At 45.9% G+C, this 22,137-nt stretch overlaps 1 protein-coding gene across 2 annotated transcripts in view; it reads right to left on the bottom strand.

Moving 5' to 3' along the window:
- The window catches only part of LOC141265442 (uncharacterized), a 135,350-nt gene continuing 113,213 nt past the window's right edge, over positions 1 to 22,137 (bottom strand). For both annotated transcript variants that reach the window (XM_073678556.1, XM_073678554.1), the window contains exons 27-30: positions 18,135 to 18,242; positions 17,188 to 17,308; positions 1,543 to 2,958; positions 1 to 587 (exon numbers count right to left, since the gene is read on the bottom strand). In XM_073678556.1, coding sequence (XP_073534657.1) covers positions 1,544 to 2,958; positions 17,188 to 17,308; positions 18,135 to 18,242 — 1,644 coding nt within the window. In that variant the 3' untranslated portion in view covers positions 1 to 587; position 1,543. The remainder of the gene's footprint in view (positions 588 to 1,542; positions 2,959 to 17,187; positions 17,309 to 18,134; positions 18,243 to 22,137) is intronic.

Here is a 22,137-nt window from a genome sequence, read left to right as displayed (position 1 = left end):
TTTATTACAAATTCCAAAAGATTCTCATTATTATATTCCATGTTTCTTAGTTATTGAAAATCTAAAAAAACAATTTTAAAGTAAATGTTTCTCTCCACGTCAACTTTTATTTTAATGATGTTTATCAAAGTCAAAAGGAAACAAAAAGAACATAGGCAACTCAAACAATTTACTGAATATACACCATCACCATCTACTTCATAAAAGTGAATGGCAAAACAAAAAGCCTTAACAAAATACCTTACATAAGTCACAAGAACCACTATAGGATGTTCCTAAAATCAAACTACACATTGACTGTACATATTTTTTTTGTGCACAGCAAAAACATGCTGTGTTATCTACTCACAAATACTACATACTCCTATGCAGCTGACAAGAGTTTCATCCACTCTACAGAAGTTCAAACTGCAGGAAAATGTGAGCTATTTTAAACAGTTTAAGTAATTTTTACGTAAAACTATACAAAAATTATTTTCTTAAGAAATAATTCTCCTTGTTTGTGGATAGACAATAGTAAGGACTCTTCATGAAGATAATGGACGTCAGCTTATGGTCCTGTGGTCGTCCATGACAATTTGTAATAGCTGTGAAAAAAAATACATACTATTTAGCTAAACCTTTATTCATTATCATTCATTGTGATAGTTTGTTATATTCGTAACTTGGCTAACAGCAATAAATGCAAAAAACTAATTTTCCACCTGCAAATCCAGAATAACAGTATCAGCAAAGTGGATGAGATTTTTTTTTACGCTGCAGAAAGGAATCAGTATAGGAAACGGACTTGCAGTGCACATTTTAAAGAGCAATTGTGATCTCATTTTTTTTCCATAAAACAAATGGTACAAATAAAGAAAGGACACTTTGTAATATAACATATCATAGAAATGTTCTTCTTTCCTGTCCAGAACTGTTCATTCTCAACAGATTTCCACAATACAGTTGCGCTTTATATAAGCCAATGGAGAGGAAAGTGGAGTAGAATGGAAGAAATGGAGGCAATATTCTGCTGCATGGTCACCTAAAAGGTGACTGCTCCAAGGTAACGGTGAAAATAAGTAGAGCAATGAGGTTTACAGCTAGTGTTTTTGAGTAAAGAAGATGCCAAACATCTCTTGACTGATTTCACTGTAACGGCAATTTATTATGGCTTACCTAAAATGCATAAGTTTCCACCTCCATTAAAATCCAACATCTCTGGCATTGGATATCTAAATGAGATGTTCAGTGCCCTGGTTGATGGATTTTTGCAATCGTTATCTGGGCTTAGATATTTCTAGATTGCTGCCAGAACCTGGTGCCTGGCTATGCATCTGATCAAAACAGCCAAATGTGCTATACTACATACTAGACGCTTGTCATGAAGGGGATGAATAATTCTGAGGCTGCAGTAGTCATTAAAAGGGGGTTGAATAATTTTGATTGTAAGTGCTTCTAGATCTCCTTTAAATGAGTATCATAGAGCAGTGTTGTGACCTTCAACATAAGTGTATTTTGGCAAAAACAAGTTCATATGGTTCGAAAACGCATTAGTCTTACCTTATTTTCCAGAACGCCTTTCTGAATACTCGCTTAAAATTGCAGACGCAGTGAATAAATCCTTCCCTCGAAGCCTCTTTAGAAGCTCTTCAGGCATGCCAGCTGTGTTTATGCCAAGAGACTCAAGTGACTCATCCTTGGTATGTTCTTCTAGCCTGGCACGCTTAATATAGGGCATATCACCTCCCTGATCATCCCAATCAGATGAATTATAAGACCTTAAGCTATTTTGGGGTCTTGGCTCCTGCATCCCCAATTCTCCTCTTGTATTATCATAATAATCATTGCGCGGAGTTTGTGAAGAACCTGCAGGAAGACCAACTCTACTATATGGTGTTTCCTTGAGGTCATCATATTTAGGGTTTACTACCTGTGATGAGTTGCCATAAGAATTATAATTGAGGGATTGTGATGTGGGTTGAGGGTTGATAGTTTGTGATGTGCTGGGATAGTTTTGCATTTGAGCAGGTGGGACCTGATAAGCATTTGGATTCATTGATTTTGTTTCAATTTCTCCCATCTGCCCATACACTTGGGTGCCAAAATTCTGATACGGCATCATTGAATTCATATTCATCGGCATATTTCCCACACCCTGAATACCTGAAGCTAAGCCAGCTGTATTCATTGCTGAATTGTTATTTATCTGCATTGGGGCCATTAGACTATTGTTGAGGGGGGCTGTTGGCATGACCATTGGTGTGCTATTCTGAGAGGTCATTAACATCATGAGGTGTTGATTTAGATTAGCATTCTGTGCAGTTATAGTGTCCTTTACCATGGAGGCAATCTGCGTCATCAGTTTCAGGTTTGCTTGTTCTTGCTCTGCATTCTTTTGGGATAGTAACAATGATTTTAACATCTGCAACTTTGAATTTGGTTGTGTACCTTCAGAAAGGGGGGCATTTTGTGGAAGAGCTTCAAGCAATGACACTAATTTCTTAAAAAACTGAGTATCATCTTGGCTTATGTTTTTTAGAATGGAATCATCAGCCTTCTGGGAGGTTTCATTTTCTTTGGATGTGAAGGCTTCTGGAACTGATTGATTTGCATTTAAAGGAACAAATGTTTTTTTCCATGCTAGTTGATAAGGTTGTGCACTTGGCATATTTTGTTTTGCATTCATGGGTGAAACAAATGCATTTTGCTGTGCTTGGTGATACAGGGGTGCCCTTGGCACGTTTTGATTTGCATTCATGGGTGGAACAAATGTATTTTGCGGTGCTTGTTGATACAAGGGTGCCCCTAGTAAGTTCTGTTTTGCATCCATGGGTGGATTAAATGCATTTTGCTGCCCTTGTTGTTGATACGGAGGAGGTTGTTGCATATTTTGGACTGCACCACTGTTTTGAAAATTGTTCCCAGGAAAACCACTCCGTATACCAACTTTTTCCAAATTGGAATTTCCTTCAAGACCTGTAAATATAAAATCAAAAGTTATCAGATGGAACTTGTTAAGCTACTTTAACAAAAATTATGTTTCCAGATGCAAATTATTAATCACTTGTGTTGTTCAGAAGCATGGTAAAATCTGAAACTTTAGCTTTCTTACAGCAGTTTTATTTTTTCATTTCTCTCCTGTAAATCATTTGAAGATCCATTAGGCATTCAGATCATTAAATTATATTGACGACCTTTCCTCAGGGTCCAACATCCGGCACCAATCCTATTCATTTGATTAAGAAGTGATCTGCAGTATCTGAGAGCAGCCACTAAACAATGCTACATTGTGCTGGTGTTTCTATATATACACAGTTTATATCCAACTGTAGTCAAAGCTGGTAACAGCTGATTGTGTGTGGGAGAATGGGGGAGGGGGGTGTGGATGTCAGCCCAACACCAATTTGATAGTGATGACCTGTCCAATTATAGGTTATCAACATGCTCATAGTGGTCAATCCCTTTAAATACCGCTACATTTATAAACAGCAACCAACTATGCAATGTTTCCGGGAAGCCATGAGTCATGTCCTCATACTTGCAAGAGGAATTGTGACTTCCCCAAAACTTCTGGAAACATAAGACCAGACAGTCTGTAGATGTGCCAAGTTTATCACAGTGGCTCATGCTGGATGATAAATCTGGAACATCTTTAGACACTTATCTACTTTCTGAGAAGGTTGGCTTACATTATGACAATGTTTTGTGCCAAAGTTTTGGCACATATTTTCACATTTTAAGTCCTACCTCTTTCAGCTTAAGTCACATTATTTCCTCTATGCACACCCCTTGTTGAGTGAGGTGCAAAACGCACCTAAAGTACATAAATGTGGTGCAATGGACAGAGTGAGTATAAAAGATTAATCGGGTTTTGCATTCACATTACTGCAAAGATATAAATTTCACCCGTTTGTAAAAACGCATTGAAAGGTCACATCTCAGTTTGTAACGTGCGCATGCATAATCGCTTGTGACTCACCAGATGGCAGGGCCACATCAAATCCCAAAATGGCGACTATGCAAGAGAAACCATTTTGAGTTTTAGTGAAGTGTAAATTGATTGTTATCGTGCAACGAGTGTTCAGACGAAAGTCTGAAAATGACCCACCTGGGGAGCATGCTGTGGTGGCATTGACAATTTAAGGACATCGAATGCCTGTGTAAACATAAAAGCCCCAGACGCCAGAGTGTTACAGGCGAAGCCGTGGAAAGGGTTCGAGGGAACGGGGCATGCTGTAGAGTGTTTGGGTCAAACTGAATTACCGCATAAAGGTGTGTCATGTGACTAAAGTAGGACACACAGGAAATTTGCAAATATGTGCTAAACTTGGAAAGTTTGTGCTTGTTATCATGTGCCAGTCACTATTGTGCATGTGATCGATTTGATATATACCTCTTTGAAACCCAATGAATCTTTTATAATCACTCAGTATATTTGGGTGACAATGTGTTCTATATAAAAAAAATAAAAGTTAAGTTTTATTCAAAGTTTCACCCCTTATAACTGTTACACATAATGATCTGTAATGTCCTTTAAAAAATTGTTTCTTTTGGTCGTGTTTAAAAGGTGGCTGAATGTCAGCCCTTCAACACTCAACAGCCGTTAAAATAGGATTTGAGGAATTTTAATATAGAGCAGCAAAAAGTGCCCCACCGCTCCTTGAAATTCTTTCCTATTTACTTATTTGTAAAAAATATTTATTCTTATTAATATTAGTTTATATTTCCTGTTTCAGAGTAAACTTGCCAGATTACAGACAACATTCAGCATTATTCACTGTTTTAGTCAAGTCTAATCTCTAAATCATACCCAGCAGCCTACACCACTCCCATTGCGTCTTTCAGGGCTGTGGAGTCTGAGTCTAAAGCCCCAGTCTCACATAGCGAGATCGCTAGCGAGATCGCTGCTGTGTCACGGTTTTGGTGACACAACAGCGACCTCACCAGCGATGTCGCTATATGTGACACTTTGCAGCGATCAGGCCCCTGCTGTGAGGTCGCTGATCGCTGCGAAATGTCCTGGACCATTTTTTGGTCGTTGCCCTCCCGCTGGTCAGCACACATCGCTGTGTGTGACCAGCGGGAGCAGCTATCAGGCTGGTAACCATGGTAAACATCGGGTTACTAGGGGCACACGCGCATCTAGTAACCCGTTGTTTATCATGGTTACCACTCTGCTACAGTGAGCGGGAGGTTAGAGCTCACTTTAGCAGGCTTGTAACCATGATAAACAATGGGTTACTAGGTGCGCGTGTGCCCCTAGTAACCCGATGTTTACCATGGTTACCAGCCTGCTCCTGCTTCAGCAGCAGGCTGGTAACCAGGAGCAGGACATCGTGGCAAGATTCTTTCCACGATGTCGCTGCTCCCCTGATCGTTGGTGAGCCTGCCTGTTTGACAGCTCACCAGCGACCACATAGCGACGCAGCAACGATCCCTGACAGGTCGTATCGTTGTCGGGATCGTTGCAGCGTCGCTAAGTGTGACGGGGCCTTAAGTCCATTTTGGTGGAGTCGGTATAAAATGGACCGACTCCAACTCCTAAAATATATAATAAATTGGGTACAGTAGCTCAATGCAGTTTGTGGGGAATATTTTTTCATAAGAATTTGAGAAAGTTATGAAATATCCTATAAATGTCTGTCCTATTCCTGATCTAAGGGTCTAGACTTTTAGCTGAGATGAATCGGTGCTACAGTAAATTTATCACTTAAACATGAGCCATGTATGAGGGAGTCGGAATCTATGTCATGGTAATTGAGGAGTCAGATGTTTTGGCTTACCGACTCCACAGCCCTGGTGGCTTTTACTGTCTAATTAAATTTTTGCCTGAAATTTACTTACTGTAATTTATAATAGTAATTTTCAAGTGTTGATGAGCGATATTAGGGTAATTTGCAGCAACTAGGGATGAGGGAATCCCTGTGTATTCAGCTTTGGCCGCTGTCCAGCTCACACTGGAAGTGTATGGAGCGGAGGGAAAGCATGCGCAGTAGTGCACACTCGTGTTCCATTCACTGTCCCAGACAATAAAGCTTGTTGAAAGGTTGAGTGCAGGGCAGCCAATCAACAAACTCTGCGGCTGTAGCCCCTCCCTCAGGCTTTAGCATAGATGGCTAATGGCGAAGGTGCACAGCCGAATACACAGGCATTCGCTCATCCTTAGCAGTAATGTATCAAACTTTAATGAAATGTGGTTTTTTGTTTGCTATTTGGGTCTCCCACAGGTTTAGTCACTATTGTCAGAAAAAATGGCATCTTCAAATTGCAGTGTTAGAGGAATGTGGTAAATTGAAGGGACAGCAGGCAGTATTACTGGTTCTAAGCTGCCGCTGAATCGGCAGGTGTTGGCAAGGTTTTATTTCCTGCACTGTACAGAATCGCAACCAACATGTATTAGTGCTACTGTCGCAGCCAATGAAGTACTTCGGTTCTGGGAAAAAGCGAGAATCCCGACAAGGCAACAATATCACGAGATCAGTAAGGTGGAGAGTCTGTTTAGCATTCTTCTTGAGACTCTTCCATTGACCAAACTGCAAACCAAAACACTAGAATCCAAGGAGAAAGAACTTGTTAATGAACGTGATTTGTTTGATGTCGCTCATGTTGATGCTATGAAACTTCTAAAACGTCAGGAAGACCGTGACTTCATGCTTGCTCAAAGAGAAAAAGGTCATAATGGAAGCATGGGACCATTAACCAGAAAGCTGGCCAAGGTCAAGGAAAGATTTGAGAAATTTACAGGCAGAGAAACAAAAAAAAAAAAAAAAAGAAAAAAAAAGAAAAGGAAACCAAGTTCAGCAGTCGACAGAATCAGTAGAACTTTGCAGTAGTAGAAGCAGTTGCAGTGACAATAGTGAAGAGGGCAATGGGCATTTTAGTCCCAATAAACTAAGTCGGTAAGACCTATCAACATTGTGACTCCGGAAGTTGCTGCAGCACTAGACAGAACTAATACCGGTGATAAAAAAAAAAAAAAAAAAAAAGCGACAAACCTGGTCGCTGCTGCTTTGCAGTCTTTTTGCCATGATCCAGATAGTCTCACATTGAATAGGGAATCTATTAGACAAGCTCGTCGCTGGCATCAAGAGATTGCAGAAAATGCTATCAAAGCTTTCTAAGATAGCAGTGGTCCACTGACTCTACACTGGGACGGGAAAAGGATTAGAAGCCAGAACCCCAATGGAACTGCTGATAGACTGGCAATACTAGTGTCAGGAGGAGGAACTGAAGTGGTCGTCGGTCCCAGAGATATCCAACAGCACAGGAGCAGCACAAGCTAAGGCAGTATTCGAGGTTCTGCAGGATTGGCAGCTCTTGGACAAAGTGAAGTTTATGTCAGTAGTAGCACTGGTACAAAGGCTGGTATGTGCATCCTCTTGCAACAGAAACCGCAGAAGGAACTACAGAGTTTGCAATGTGGGCACCACATTCATAAGATAATTATTGCAAGCATGTTTGATAAATTATGGCTGGCATCAACAGGTCCAAATATAAAGTTGTTCGAGAGATTTTGGGCTGCCTGAAATCAACTGGATAAAACCCACTTTTCGGCTGGAATGGAAGATGACCGTTTCAACTGAGCTAGGTCCACTTACGGAGTGTCTAGTTGAATTTTGCACCAACCAGCTTGCACAATGCAATCCAAGAGATGATTACTTTGCTGCAAGACATTTATTACAAATAAATGTTAGTTTTGTAATGATTGAGCCACCAGTAAACAATGTTGCAATGTTAAGAAATTTTGTTATGTTACAATCACACCAAAGGGATGTGATTCCCAGGGGTGAGACCTAAAAAATTGCACAAATTTTTTTTTGACTGTCACCCTAATGTATATACGCAAATTTTTTGGTACACATTAAGCCAGAATTCCGACACCTTTTGTTTAGTAACTCTCTCCCTCTGTGTACAAAGAATAAAAAAGCTCCTTATTTAAACGAGACAGGAGAACTTTACTTAAAGCCTTCCAAACATAGGATGTAAGGGGTTAAACCCGCACCATAACCCGCAGATGCCTTTAAATGCAGCTAGCTATGATAGCGCTGTTTAACCATTTAAAGGCTGCTGTTGCTCTCTGACAGCAGAATTTAAATGGCTTGACTGCCCTTCCACCACAAAGTGTCAATGGATTGACAAGGCAGCCGGGAAGTTGCTGAAGGTCCCCATGGATGCCATCTTAAAGGGAACCTGTCAGGTCCCCCGTGTCCCGGGAATAAGCAGCAGTTGCATGTGCAAATTTAAATTACCTGCCTAACAGTACCTGTGTTACATTACATATATAAACCGATCTTTCGAAAAAAGTAATTCTAAAGTCCGTTTATGATATGTAAATGAAGGCTTTGACTAGTCGTGGGGACGTTAGTGTCCCCAAACTAGTCGGCCCACTTTGCATGTTATCACGCCCCTGTGGACGTGATAACTTGCAAGTGCAGCGTCATGGTAAGCACTGCATTTAGCTCGCGCATGCGCGCGGCTTCTTTCCCGCTCGTCATTGATCCTCTGATGCCGAGTGTACGCGCCCTGGCTTCAGAGAGAGATTAACTATGCATGACCGTAACTTTCGGTTACGGTCTTAACCCCCGAATAGTATAAATAGAAATGTCAGCTCAACACACAAAAAAGACGGATTTTGGTAAGATCTTACCTGTAAAATCCTTTTCAGCGAAGGAAGGAAGGGAGACACAGTCATTACTAGTGGGTAGGCGGAGCCCACATAGGATAGAACACCTCAGATTAAAAAAGTGTTGTCCGGCCCCTCCAGCTTGGGCTCCTCCTACTCCAGCTCTCCAGTCCGTACACAAGCTAAGGATGAGCAAATATCACCAGCGGAGCAACATAACCCCTTCTGAAGAACTTCAGAGAAAAAACAAGAGACAGGTTATGCATATAACAGAAAAACCACACAGTCCCAGGTACTACTCACTGGACCTGACCACTGCGATGAGCTGGCAATGCTGGAACAGAGCCTTAGCGCGCCGACCTCAGCCCAGATAATCGCTTATCAGAGAAGGGTCACGCTGCATCTGAAAACACAACAACACACTTCTGCCATGGGAGGGAGCTGTGTCTCCCTTCCTTCCTTCGCTGAAAAGGATTTTACAGGTAAGGTCTTACCAAAATCCGTCTTTCAGCAGCAGATGGAAGGAAGGGAGACACAGTCATTACTAGTGGGACGTCCCAAAGCAGTCCAAAAATTAAGGGTGGGAAAAAACCAACAGAGGCAGAATCCCAACAACCTAGAAAAATGCGCAACTAGCGCTAAATACAAGTCAACGATAACTTAAACTACAGCCGCCTGCAGGACCCTACGTCCTAAGGCTGCATCAGCGGAAGCACTGACGTCCACCTTATAAAACTTTGTAAAAGTGTGGACGGAGCGCCAGGTAGCCGCCCGGCAGAGTTGAGCTGCCGAGGCCCCTTGATGAAAAGCCCACGATGAACCCACAGCTCTCGTGGAGTGAGCTCGAATCTTAATTGGACAAGATTCGCCCTTGAGTCGGTAAGCCTCTAAAATGGCCAACCGAATCCATCGAGCTATAGTGTCCTTGGAAGCTCGTTGACCACGCCGACGACCTGCTGGAATCACAAACAGAGAGTCCGATTTCCGAAAACCTTGAGTAATAGACAAATAGAACTTCAAAGCCCGCACTAAATCCAATGAGTGCAAGGCCCGTTCCTTCGCATTCCTCGGTTCCGGACAGAGCGAGGGCAACACAATATCCTGGTTAACATGAAATTGTGACACCACCTTAGGTAGAAAGTCGCCCCGTGTGCGAAGCACCACGCGATCCGGGAGAAACTCCAGAAAAGGAGGCGAGCAAGAAAGAGCCGCCAGTTCAGAAACCCTTCTCAAAGAGGTGACTGCCACTAAAAAGGCAACCTTCCAAGAAAGCAAAGAAAGGCTAACGGAGTCCATAGGCTCAAAAGGCCCATGTTGAAGAGCCTCCAAGACCAGATTGAGCCGCCAAGGGGACACAAGCGCCTTCCGCGGCGGAAACTGACGGGTTACCCCGCGAAAAAATGAACGAACGTCCCTACGCGAGGCGATAGCCTTCCGAAACAGCAAGGACAAAGCAGAAACCTGACCCCTCAGAGTGCTAACTGCCAAACCCTTGTCCAGGCCATACTGCAAAAAGGCCAACAAATTGGGAATGGAAAAAATCCTCGGGTTCCTTGAAGAACCCGAACACCATGAAAAGAAGGCCTCCCAAGTCTTGTGATAGATCCTAGTAGTGGCAGGACCCCTGGCAGCTCGCAGAGTGGCAATGACTTCAGCTGAAAAACCTTGACGAGTCAAGATTTCGGTCTCAAGAGCCACGCCGTCAAACGCAGAGACTTCAGGTCCGGATGACGAACGGGCCCTTGGGTTAACAGGTCCGGGCGAAGAGGGAGAGGAAGTGGAGGCGCAGCCAGAAGCGACACCAGCATCGAGAACCACGTCCTCCTTGGCCAGTCTGGGGCTACTAACATAGCCGGAACTCTTTCCAGTCTGATCCGACGCAACACCAGAGGAAGTAAGGATATCGGCGGGAACACATAGATTAGCTCGAATTGGTCCCACGGAGCCACCAGAGCATCCACCGCCACAGCCTTCGGGTCCTTGTACCTGGACATGAACGTCGGTAACTTGGTGTTGAACCTTGATGCCATCAAATCCACTTGAGGAGTTCCCCAACGGGAGCACAGCTGTGCAAAAATTTCTGGGTGAAGACTCCATTCTCCGGGATCCACCTTCTCGCGACTGAGGAAGTCCGCCGTGATATTCTGAACTCCCGGAATGTGAATCGCAGAGATGGCTGGCACCTTGGCCTCGGCCCATACCAGGATCCGAGACACTTCCATCATGAGCCTGGAGCTCCTCGTTCCACCTTGATGGTTGATATACGCGACCGCCGTCGCGTTGTCTATCTGCACTCGGACTGGCAGACCGTTTAAAGGGACGTCCAGTGTTGGAGGCAAAGGAAAATCGCCCTCAATTCCAGGATGTTGATCGGCAGGACAGACTCTTCCGACGACCATACTCCCTGAATCCAGAGATCGTTCCAGACACCCCCCCCAGCCTGACAGGCTGGCATCGGTGGTTATGACCGACCACCTCGGAAGGAGGAAGGACTTCCCCAGGGATAACGCTTCCGGACGTAACCACCATTCTAGAGACTCTCGCACCCTGTGGGAGATGATGACACTGCGATCCAGCGAAGCCTGTGATCGATCCCAACGGTTCAGAATGAGCATTTGGAGAGTCCTGGAATGAAATTGGGCAAACGGAAGTGCCTCCATTGACGCCACCATCAAACCCAAAAGGCGCATACACCTTCGAAGGGACATTGCTGTCGAAGACTTCATAACCTGTACATGTCGAAGAAGACTTGCTTGCTTGTCTGGAGGCAGGGACACCACTGCTCGTACAGTGTCGAAATGCATCCCCAAAAACAGGATTGACTGCGACGGTTCCAGAGACGACTTCTTCCAATTGACCAGCCACCCGAAGTCCTCCAGGAGCTGAAGGGATAGATTGCGAGCCGTCACCGCCTCCTCCTTTGAGGACGCCACAATCAAAAGGTCGTCCAGGTAGGGAAGAACCGTAACCCCCTGTCTTCGAAGGATCGCCATGAGAGGTGCCAGAATTTTTGTAAAAACTCTGGGCGCCGAGGCCAACCCGAATGGTAGGGCCACAAACTGGAAATGGTCCTGACCTATGGCAAAACGAAGGAAGCGTTGGTGGGCCCTTCCGACGGGAACATGCAAATAAGCGTCGCGAATGTCGATTGACACCAAAAAGTCGTTCTGCGACAGGGCCGCCACAACCGAGCGAAGCGACTCCATGCGGAATTTCCGGGTGCGGACATGCCGATTCAATCTTTTGAGATCCAGAATGGGGCGAAATTTGTCCTCCTTTTTGGGGACCACAAAGAGGTTTGAATAAAACCCTCTTCCCTGGCGGAACCGGTACCACCACACCATTCTGCAGAAGGGAATCGACCTCCTGCCGTAGAGCGGCAACTAGCTCGGGCTCTGACGGAATGCGAGATCGGCAAAACCTGTCCGGGGGTCGAGAAAGAAACTCTATGAAGTAGCCTGCTGACACAACCCGCGTCACCCAGGCGTCCGAAACGCGGGACGCCCAAGTCGATTCGAATTGGAGCAGGCGACCCCCCACTCGAGAGCCCTCGAGTGAAAACCTGGCGTCAGTCCGCCTTAGCGGGCTTTTTGTCAGCTTCCCGCTTGTCTTGACGGAAGCTCTGTTTCCAGGGAGTGCGGGATTTCTGAGAAGCCTTTTTTCCTGAAAAAGAGGGACAACCCGATCCCCAAGAGGGCTGACCGGACCGTCCCCTGGACCGAAAGGGCCGCCGACTACTACCGGCACTAGGCCTGCCCGACGCAGAAGCCACAGTTCTTCGCTGTGGTAAGGCCGCTTCTTTTGCCTTTGCCTTGACAATCAGCTCCGTGAGGTCAGATCCAAATAACGGACCACCCTTGTAAGCTAAAGATAGCAAACCTTGCTTGGAAACCGCGTCCCCGGTCCACTGTCTGAGCCACAGTGCTCTTCTGACTGTGACCGCCAAGGATTGCGCCCTGGACAGCAGTGACGCGGTATCCAAACCTGCATCACTGCCATATCGGGCCACATCCTCCAACAACTTGAAAAGCCCATCTACCTCGGATAGCGGGGATCCATCCTGCCACGCCGTCCGTAGACGGTCCAACCAGCTTAGGGAAGCTTTACAAGCACACATGGATCCTAGCACCGCTCTGAATCCATGACCCGCGGCCTCGTAGATGGATTTCGCCGCCATCTCCGTTTTTCTGTCCAGCGGATCCTGCAGACTCGCCTTCCCTTTAACAGGCAGTAATGAGGATTTGCTAAGCTGGGATAAAGGGACATCCACTTCAGGAGAAGGAATCCAATTATCAATCAACTCCGTGGAACACGGATACAGTGCCTCAAAAAACCGTGTCCCCTGAAAACGTTTATCTGGACACAGGCGTTCCTTCTCCACTGCCCCATTAAGCTCATCCAGAGATGGTAATGCCAAGCGCGACCTATGCGACTCCTGAAACATCCGGGCCGACTTACCAGGACGTCTAGTTACCTCCTCCGGAAACTGTAACGCCTCCCTCATGGCTCCAATAAAAGCCTCTGCACGGCCCAAAAAAGAGGCAGAGTGCCCCTGCCGATCCTCCTTATCCGAATCGGACATCTCCCCATCTGAGCTTGAAGGGGAACCCTCCATAACAGAGATCTCCGAGTCGCTGCGCGGGGAGGGCAGTACCGGCCTGTGGCGCTTCATGCCATGAGAGGATCTAGCTGACACCCAATAACCTAGAAGGTCAGACAGGCCATCAATAGAACGAGTGAGGGCCTCCATTTTGACCACTGCCCCATCACCGAAACCCCCGACCGCTGCGCTTGACGCCGTCGAGGACTCCTGCGTGTCAGACACGCGAGACTGATCCTGTAGCGGACCTGGGAGACGGTCCGCACCTCCTGGACCCTGATCTGACATGCCCTCACACAGTATATGGCAGGTTAAACCTGTCAGTAAGTAGGACAGTGTGGTTTCTTAAAAGAAAGCTGAAGGGTTAAAGCTCTTAAAGAGAGAGCTACCCCAGCTGACCCCCAATTAAGGGATAACCGCCTAATAAGGGGTTAATGTCGCAGACTCCCCACAACCTCTGTAAATGAAAAGGATGTGCGAGCCCCAGACAAAAAAAAGGAACCTCTATGAGGTAATAGCTGCAGGACAGCACAGTCTGCCACCTTATTGTGCCTCAGAAAGGTGCCCTGCGCTGAGGGGGTGAGGGGTTAAGCTTCTGCCCTAACAGGCAGAAGCGACTCACCCAGCTGGCCGCGGTGCAGTGTTCCTTCGGTCTGTCGGGAGGAGAGGAGAGTGAGGAGCCCGATGGAAGCCGTTCAGTAATGGCCGCCGCGCTGTGAGGAGAGAGAAGCCGGAAGAGGAGGGGCAGGAGAAAGCGCGCGCTCAGAGCGCTTCCTGCCCGCGAAAGACCGGGAAGGCGCGAAGCCACGCCCCCCGCCGGCTTCAAAAAAAGCGCGCGCGACTCCTCCGCTCTCCGCTCCTGCCGGCATCCACCTGCGGACAAAAAAAACACAAGTCACCACCTGAATACATGTAGCAGCGGCTGCCGCAGCAGCCGCTGAAGCACTCAAAACTCATTAACATGCTGAGTACTCACCCAGCTGAGCGCCACAGGGACCCCAGGGATTTGTGGCGCTGTGCCCAAGCTTCCCCCCAGGGCGGAGAACGCAGTGACCCCAGATGCGCGGTTTGCGTCCCCGCCAGGGAAGCATCCCTCATCCCCTGGGGCCGGCAGGGTTCTGCAGGGACCTCTCTCAAAGGGTAATGCAGATCCGCCAAGGGAGGGGTGGGGGTCCAGCAGCGCTGAGACCCCTGAGACCTCAAGACCACGGGGGTCCAAGTCTCTGTCAGATAAAAATAAAAAAATTTTCTGAGGAGCTGCTTCCAGCAGCGACCATCCTCTGTGACCTCAAATTTTAGACTGGAGAGCTGGAGTAGGAGGAGCCCAAGCTGGAGGGGCCGGACAACACTCTTTTTTAATCTGAGGTGTTCTATCCTATGTGGGCTCCGCCTACCCACTAGTAATGACTGTGTCTCCCTTCCACTAGTAATGACTGTGTCTCCCTTCCTTCCATCTGCTGCTGAAACAAGCCTTCAGGTCCATTGACAAAATAATTTAAAAAGCTATGGGTCTAAAAATATTTATATTTTTCTTTTTACTAAATTTCTAATTTTTTTTCACCATGTAAATGAAAAAATATCATGGGGGAGTCGACAGGCGCATGGAACGTGTGCCCATGTCGGTGCAAAGTACGTGCCAATGTCAGAGATAGACAGCGGCATTTAACCCCTTTACAACCCAAGGTGGTTTGCACGTACCAGGCCAATTTTTACAATTCTGACCCCTGTCACTTTATGAGGTAATTACTCTGGAACGCTTCAACGGATCCCCCCGATTCGGAGATTGTTTTTTTCGTGGTGTATTGTACTTCATGATAGTGGTAAAATTTCTTCGCTATCACTTGCGTTTATTTGTGGAAAAGACGGAAATTTGGCGAAAATTTTGAAAATGTTGCAATTTTCAAAATTTGAATTTTTATGCCCTTAAATCAGAGAGATATGTCACACAAAAGAGTTAATAAATAACATTTTCCACATGTCTACTTTACATCAGAACAATTTTGGAACCAAATTTTTTTTTTTATTGGGGAGCTATAAGGGTTAAAAGTTGACCAGCGATTTCTCATTTTTCAAACAAAATTTACAAAACCATTTTTTTTTTAGGGACCACATCATATTTAAAGTCACTGAGGGGTCTTTATGACAGAAAATAACCAAAAATGACACCATTCTAAAAACTGCACCCCTCAAAGTACTCAAAACCACATTCAAGAACTTTATTAACCCTTCAGGTGCTTCACAGGAATTTTTGGAATGGGGAAGAAAAAAAATTTACTTTTCTTACAAAAATGTTACTTTAGACCCATTTTTTTTTTTTTCGCAGGGGTAACAGGAAAAAATGGACCCCAAAATTTGTTGTGCAATTTCTCCTGAGTAAGCAGATACCCCATATGTGGGGTAAAACCACTGTTTGGGCGCACAGCAGGGTTCGGAAGGGAAGGAGCGCCATTTGACTTTTTGAATGTAAAATTTGCTTGAATAATAAGCGGACGCCATGTTGCATTTGGGGAGCCCCTGATGTGGGGGTTTCCACTGTTTAGGCACAAGTGACACCATTTTGGAAACTAGACCCCTCAGGGAACTTATCTGGATGTGTGGTGAGCACCTTGAACCCCCAGGTGCTTCACAGAAGTTTATAATATTGAGCCGTAAAAATAAAATTTTCACATTTTTACCACAAAAATGTTTTTTTCAGCCCCCACTTTTGCATTTTCATAAGGGTAACAGAAGAAATTACACTATGCAGTTTGTTGTGCAATTTCTCCTGAGTTAGCAGATACCCCATATGTGGGGGAAAACCACTGTTTGGGCGCGCGGCAGGGTTCGGAAGGGAAGGAGCGCCATTTGACTTTTTGATTGTAAAATTTGCTTGAATAATTAGCGGATGTGCCCCTGATGTGCCTAAACAGTGGAAACCCCCAACAAGTGACACCATTTTGGAAACTAGACCCCTCAGGGAGCTTATCTAGATGTGTGGTGAGCACCTTGAACCCACAAGTCCTTTACAGAACTTTATAACATGGAGCCGTGAAAATAAAAAAATCTAACTTTTTCCACAAAAATGATGTTTTAGCCCCAATTTTTTTATTTTCACAAGGGTAAGAGGAGAAAATGGACCCCAAAAACTGTTATGCAATTTCTCCTGAGTAAGCCAATATCCCATATGTGGGGAAAATACAGTGTTTGGGCGCACGGCAGAGTTCAGAAGGGAAGGATCACTGTGTGACTTTTTGAACGCAAAATCAGCTGGAATCGAGAGAGGACGCCATGTCACGTTTGGAGAGCCCCTGATGTGCAAAAATAGTTGAAACCCCCACAACAGGTTAACAGCTGTAGGTGGAGCTCTGCTTTAAAATGTATGTTTTTCTCTGAAACACTGCAGTGTAGTTCAGGGAGCATGTATCAGAGATCAGATCACAAAACAAAACTTGACTTCAGTGGAACCTATCATGTACAAAAATACTGAAATATTGCAGTTTTCATAAGGACCACTGAGGGTTACAATGGGCTTTTACTTCCTGTTCTGTAGAGATCACATTTCAGTAGTCATTATCAGAGGCAGGTTTACAATGACAGGAAATATCTATTATAAAGCTGGAAGCGGAAAACACATTCACAGTTCACCCCTACAATCCCTAAACAATGACTTCTACATAAGTAATAGGATCTGCCTAGAAGACTTTCCCACAGAAGTCAATGAATATCTCCAGACTACCAGTTTCTATAGTCCATGTGGCTGTGTGAGGCCTCTCTCTTTAAATGTGGTTACCAGTAGCTCGGGAAGATTGCCGCCCCCGCTATTGTGTACAGAAAATAGAATAAAGGCATATAAAAGGAAAAAAATAAGATCTAAAAAATAGGGAAAAAAAAGAATACATGTTTCACCTGATTATAATTAGTAAAATAAAGTACGTGATAATGTCTTATAGTATAATGCCTTCTCAGACATTTGTACATTCATTTTCATCATGAAAAAACTTACTTGGTGGTCTTTTGTTGGCTTTTGATTTCTTCTGTTTTGCATTATGCCTACGTTGGTTTGCAACATTCTTCACCAAAGACATGGCCACGTCCTGTGCTTTAGCAACTCTAGATGGAAAAAGCTTAAACAATAAAGCAACATATTATTACAAACATCTGGGCTCACAAACCTGTAAACTAAACTACAGCAAATGCTAATCAGAAGAAGGGTCTTTGAGAAAGGGGTATTCTATCCCGCAAATAAAGCAATAGTGAAGCATTGCTATGTTTTGCCACAACATTCAAAATCCTCAGTCTGGCTTCAAGTCAGCACTCAAAACACAGGCGGTAGTCAAATTACGAGAGCAAGCAGTTAGTATTTTAAATGTCAGGTGATAAAAAATGACTTCCTTGATCTTTCCGCAGTTTAAAAAAGTAACAGCAGAACGGTGATTTGTTTCTATTGGCTTTGAGACAAATTTACAGGACCTGAAGTTAAAGGGGTTGTCCAGAGTGAACTACTGATGACCTATTTGATAATGATGCGCAGAACCCTCACTGATTAGCTGAAAACTGTGCCCACAGCAGCCAAAACGAAGCAATGTATATGACGGAACACAGAAGCCCCAAACATTGCACAGTGCCCGCTGCAGAGTACTGCGCATTGTCTCCTAGTCGAGAATTAGACAGCCATCAATCTCATATTGATGACTTATTCCTATGGACAGGTCAGCAATTTGTCAGTGCTGGAGAAACTCTTCAAGGTTCCTTTGCCGTAATTAAAATCCTTTGGAATGGAACATTGCAAAACACAGCAAATGCCTATTAAGACCAACCTTTTCATGTCCCTCAAGCACAATATTAAGTATACATAAATGTGCTTGCCTGTACATGGCTGATGAAAGATGAAAATGCGCTGCATGTAGTTTAAAAAAACAAACCAAAAAAACCCCATAAGTACAAACTTACTGCAACTTGCATTGCATTGGTACTATAGAATTTCAGATTAGCAGTCAGCTTCTCACAGAGCCTTGTTACGGTCGTTGCTTCAATTTCACTGTCAATCTCAAATGATTCCTGGAATTGAAATAAAAAAAAGACATTGGAGAAAGGCACATCTGTGTACATTAACAGATAATTAAGTTAAGGCAGAACAGCTAACAAATTTGCATATTTCATACTGTAGGACACAAACATTAACAGTATTGCTAATTTTAGGGAATCTTGCATGTATTAAAGGTTACCTAAACCCTTAATGAGAACCTGTCAGTATGATTTAGCAGTGTAAAGTAAAGGCATGGCCATATTGGAGATGTTATACAGATTAAATCAACACTTTTAGTGAAGAAATCCACTTTGTATTGTAAAGGACATATTAATATTCATGGTATCCAAGTGTAAAGGACATATTGATACTCATGCTAGAGCAACTCCATTTTGTCTGCTTGCTTTAAAATCATGTTAATATCACTCCTTGCATAACATACATTCTTTCTTTCTCTTCCCATGCAACTTTATCACACTAACCTTTTCTCACAAGAACATTCTGTCAGACACCCTGCTTCTGTTATCTAACTAGTCTAGGCCAGGATTGACCTTGTAAATTTCCAGCGTGCTTCGAACTAACGATAATATGACCATATATGTGTTTCCATAATAATTGCACTAACATTGGCTCAAGCCTGTAGTACGGCAGTAGATGATTGGACATTAATAAACTCAAAACAATATAAAATGCTAAGCAAAATAAACGGGATCAGAGATTCTTTGAATCCTCCCATACAGAGCATTGCCACCGTTTGGTTTTCTGTGGATTGCGCAATCAACATAATAATTTGACACTCACTTGGTCAACCGTGAAGGGCTATTGCCCTCCCTCAACAGCTGGTGCCGTGACTCGGATTCCTAACCAGGGACACCCCACCACCTCTGGACGTCCACAAAGAGACTTGCTTTCAGCCTCCCCCACTAGAATTGGGACTGATCATCCCCCACAAAAAGCCACGGTAAGTGCACAAGTTCTTTACTAGTGTTAAGGCAGTGTGGCGTGGTTTCCACGTGGTGTGTGGTTGTTTGCAGTATCTCCGGACGTCTTGGTTGGATATAGTCAAAGGTGAGACTATAAGGGGTGTAGTCCCATTAGGGGTCTGATATTGTTTACTTTTAAAGCAGTATCACCTCGGACTGACAAGTGAATATTGAGTGAATCTTTCTCAACTTCTGATAAAGATCCTTAGGAGACTGAACACTGTTAGTTTCAGTCGCGGCAGGTGATCGAAGATTGGGTAGGACACGCACACAGATATACATATATCTAGTGTCCGGAGAACTGCGGATGAGAGTTCTCCTCCTTTAATCTGACCGTTCGAGACTCCCCCGATGGGAGGGGGTGAAATAAAGTCAGTGGAACAGGGAGGTCCGGCCGGACTCGTGCTGTGCACAAATTAAGGATCTTTTGTCAGTTGTAGTGATCAATGTTTCAGTGGAGCAGAAAAAATTAGTCTCCCCTGAGACAGACAGACAGGAGGCGCGAGAGAGAGACAGACAGGAGGCGCGAGAGAGAGACAGACAGGAGGCGCGAGAGAGAGACAGACAGGAGGCGCGAGAGAGAGACAGACAGGAGGCGCGAGAGAGAGACAGACAGGAGGCGCGAGAGAGAGACAGACAGGAGGCGCGAGAGAGAGACAGACAGGAGGCGCGAGAGAGAGACAGACAGGAGGCGCGAGAGAGAGACAGACAGGAGGCGCGAGAGAGAGACAGACAGGAGGCGCGAGAGAGAGACAGACAGGAGGCGCGAGAGAGAGACAGACAGGAGGCGCGAGAGAGAGACAGACAGGAGGCGCGAGAGAGAGACAGACAGGAGGCGCGAGAGAGAGACAGACAGGAGGCGCGAGAGAGAGACAGACAGGAGGCGCGAGAGAGAGACAGACAGGAGGCGCGAGAGAGAGACAGACAGGAGGCGCGAGAGAGAGACAGACAGGAGGCGCGAGAGAGAGACAGACAGGAGGCGCGAGAGAGAGACAGACAGGAGGCGCGAGAGAGAGACAGACAGGAGGCGCGAGAGAGAGACAGACAGGAGGCGCGAGAGAGAGACAGACAGGAGGCGCGAGAGAGAGACAGACAGGAGGCGCGAGAGAGAGACAGACAGGAGGCGCGAGAGAGAGACAGACAGGAGGCGCGAGAGAGAGACAGACAGGAGGCGCGAGAGAGAGACAGACAGGAGGCGCGAGAGAGAGACAGACAGGAGGCGCGAGAGAGAGACAGACAGGAGGCGCGAGAGAGAGACAGACAGGAGGCGCGAGAGAGAGACAGACAGGAGGCGCGAGAGAGAGACAGACAGGAGGCGCGAGAGAGAGACAGACAGGAGGCGCGAGAGAGAGACAGACAGGAGGCGCGAGAGAGAGACAGACAGGAGGCGCGAGAGAGAGACAGACAGGAGGCGCGAGAGAGAGACAGACAGGAGGCGCGAGAGAGAGACAGACAGGAGGCGCGAGAGAGAGACAGACAGGAGGCGCGAGAGAGAGACAGACAGGAGGCGCGAGAGAGAGACAGACAGGAGGCGCGAGAGAGAGACAGACAGGAGGCGCGAGAGAGAGACAGACAGGAGGCGCGAGAGAGAGACAGACAGGAGGCGCGAGAGAGAGACAGACAGGAGGCGCGAGAGAGAGACAGACAGGAGGCGCGAGAGAGAGACAGACAGGAGGCGCGAGAGAGAGACAGACAGGAGGCGCGAGAGAGAGACAGACAGGAGGCGCGAGAGAGAGACAGACAGGAGGCGCGAGAGAGAGACAGACCGGAGGCGCGAGAGAGAGACAGACAGGGAGGCGCGAGAGAGAGACAGACAGGAGGCGCGAGAGAGAGACAGACAGGAGGCGCGAGAGAGAGACAGACAGGAGGCGCGAGAGAGAGACAGACAGGAGGCGCGAGAGAGAGACAGACAGGAGGCGCGAGAGAGAGACAGACAGGAGGCGCGAGAGAGAGACAGGAGGCGCGAGAGAGAGACAGACAGGAGGCGCGAGAGAGAGACAGACAGGAGGCGCGAGAGAGAGACAGACAGGAGGCGCGAGAGAGAGACAGACAGGAGGCGCGAGAGAGAGACAGACAGGAGGCGCGAGAGAGAGACAGACAGGAGGCGCGAGAGAGAGACAGACAGGAGGCGCGAGAGAGAGACAGACAGGAGGCGCGAGAGAGAGACAGACAGGAGGCGCGAGAGAGAGACAGACAGGAGGCGCGAGAGAGAGACAGACAGGAGGCGCGAGAGAGACAGACAGGAGGTGAGAGAGAGACAGACAGGAGGTGAGAGAGAGACAGACAGGAGGTGAGAAATATCATGATCGGTCGAGAAGAGAAAAGATCATTTAAGAATGCACCAAAAGTGTTTAAGGTGGGAGGGAGGCCTCAGCCTGCCATCCGCCTTCTCGCTCGCAGACGAAGCCTGGTTGTTTTAATTATTTTTATGTAAAGAAGGGAGAATTATCTAGCACTGTAACAGCAGTGTCTGACTGTTTTGTGCTACAAAATGCAGCGGATGTGAAAAAAGGCTGCGCTGAGTTTATTGAAAGAAGGGAAAAGTTATGCACAGAAACTTAAACAGTTACCTAAAACATGCAAGCTACCAGATAAGGGCCGGTTAATTATGAAGAAGAAAAAGGGAAAGTTAGAAGATAAAGGATTGTTACACACAGCTTTGGCTTGATATAGAACAGCAGAGAATTTGCAGAAAAAAAAAGGGTGAATGGAGGAAGAAAATACTGACAATAAGGGAAAGACGCTATGTTATGTGTATTACAAAGATACTGCTCTCTGATAATGGCGGCGTAATGAATTGTAGGGAATGTTCTAATTGTGGCCAGCAGAATCCATTGTCAGCAGATTATTGTGTTGCATGTCACATGCCCCGTCCAGGAGACCCACCCCTTGCTACTACCCAAGCCACTCTTAGGTATAACAGATGAGGATGGGACACTATGTC

Source organism: Phyllobates terribilis, unplaced genomic scaffold (assembly GCF_046119375.1).
Source record: "Phyllobates terribilis strain yellow unplaced genomic scaffold, ASM4611937v1 Scaffold_4__5_contigs__length_816908805, whole genome shotgun sequence".
NCBI classification, from domain to species: Eukaryota; Metazoa; Chordata; class Amphibia; order Anura; family Dendrobatidae; genus Phyllobates; species Phyllobates terribilis.
Note: the sequence above shows the minus strand (reverse complement) of the source record. Positions and strands in the feature narration are given on the sequence as shown.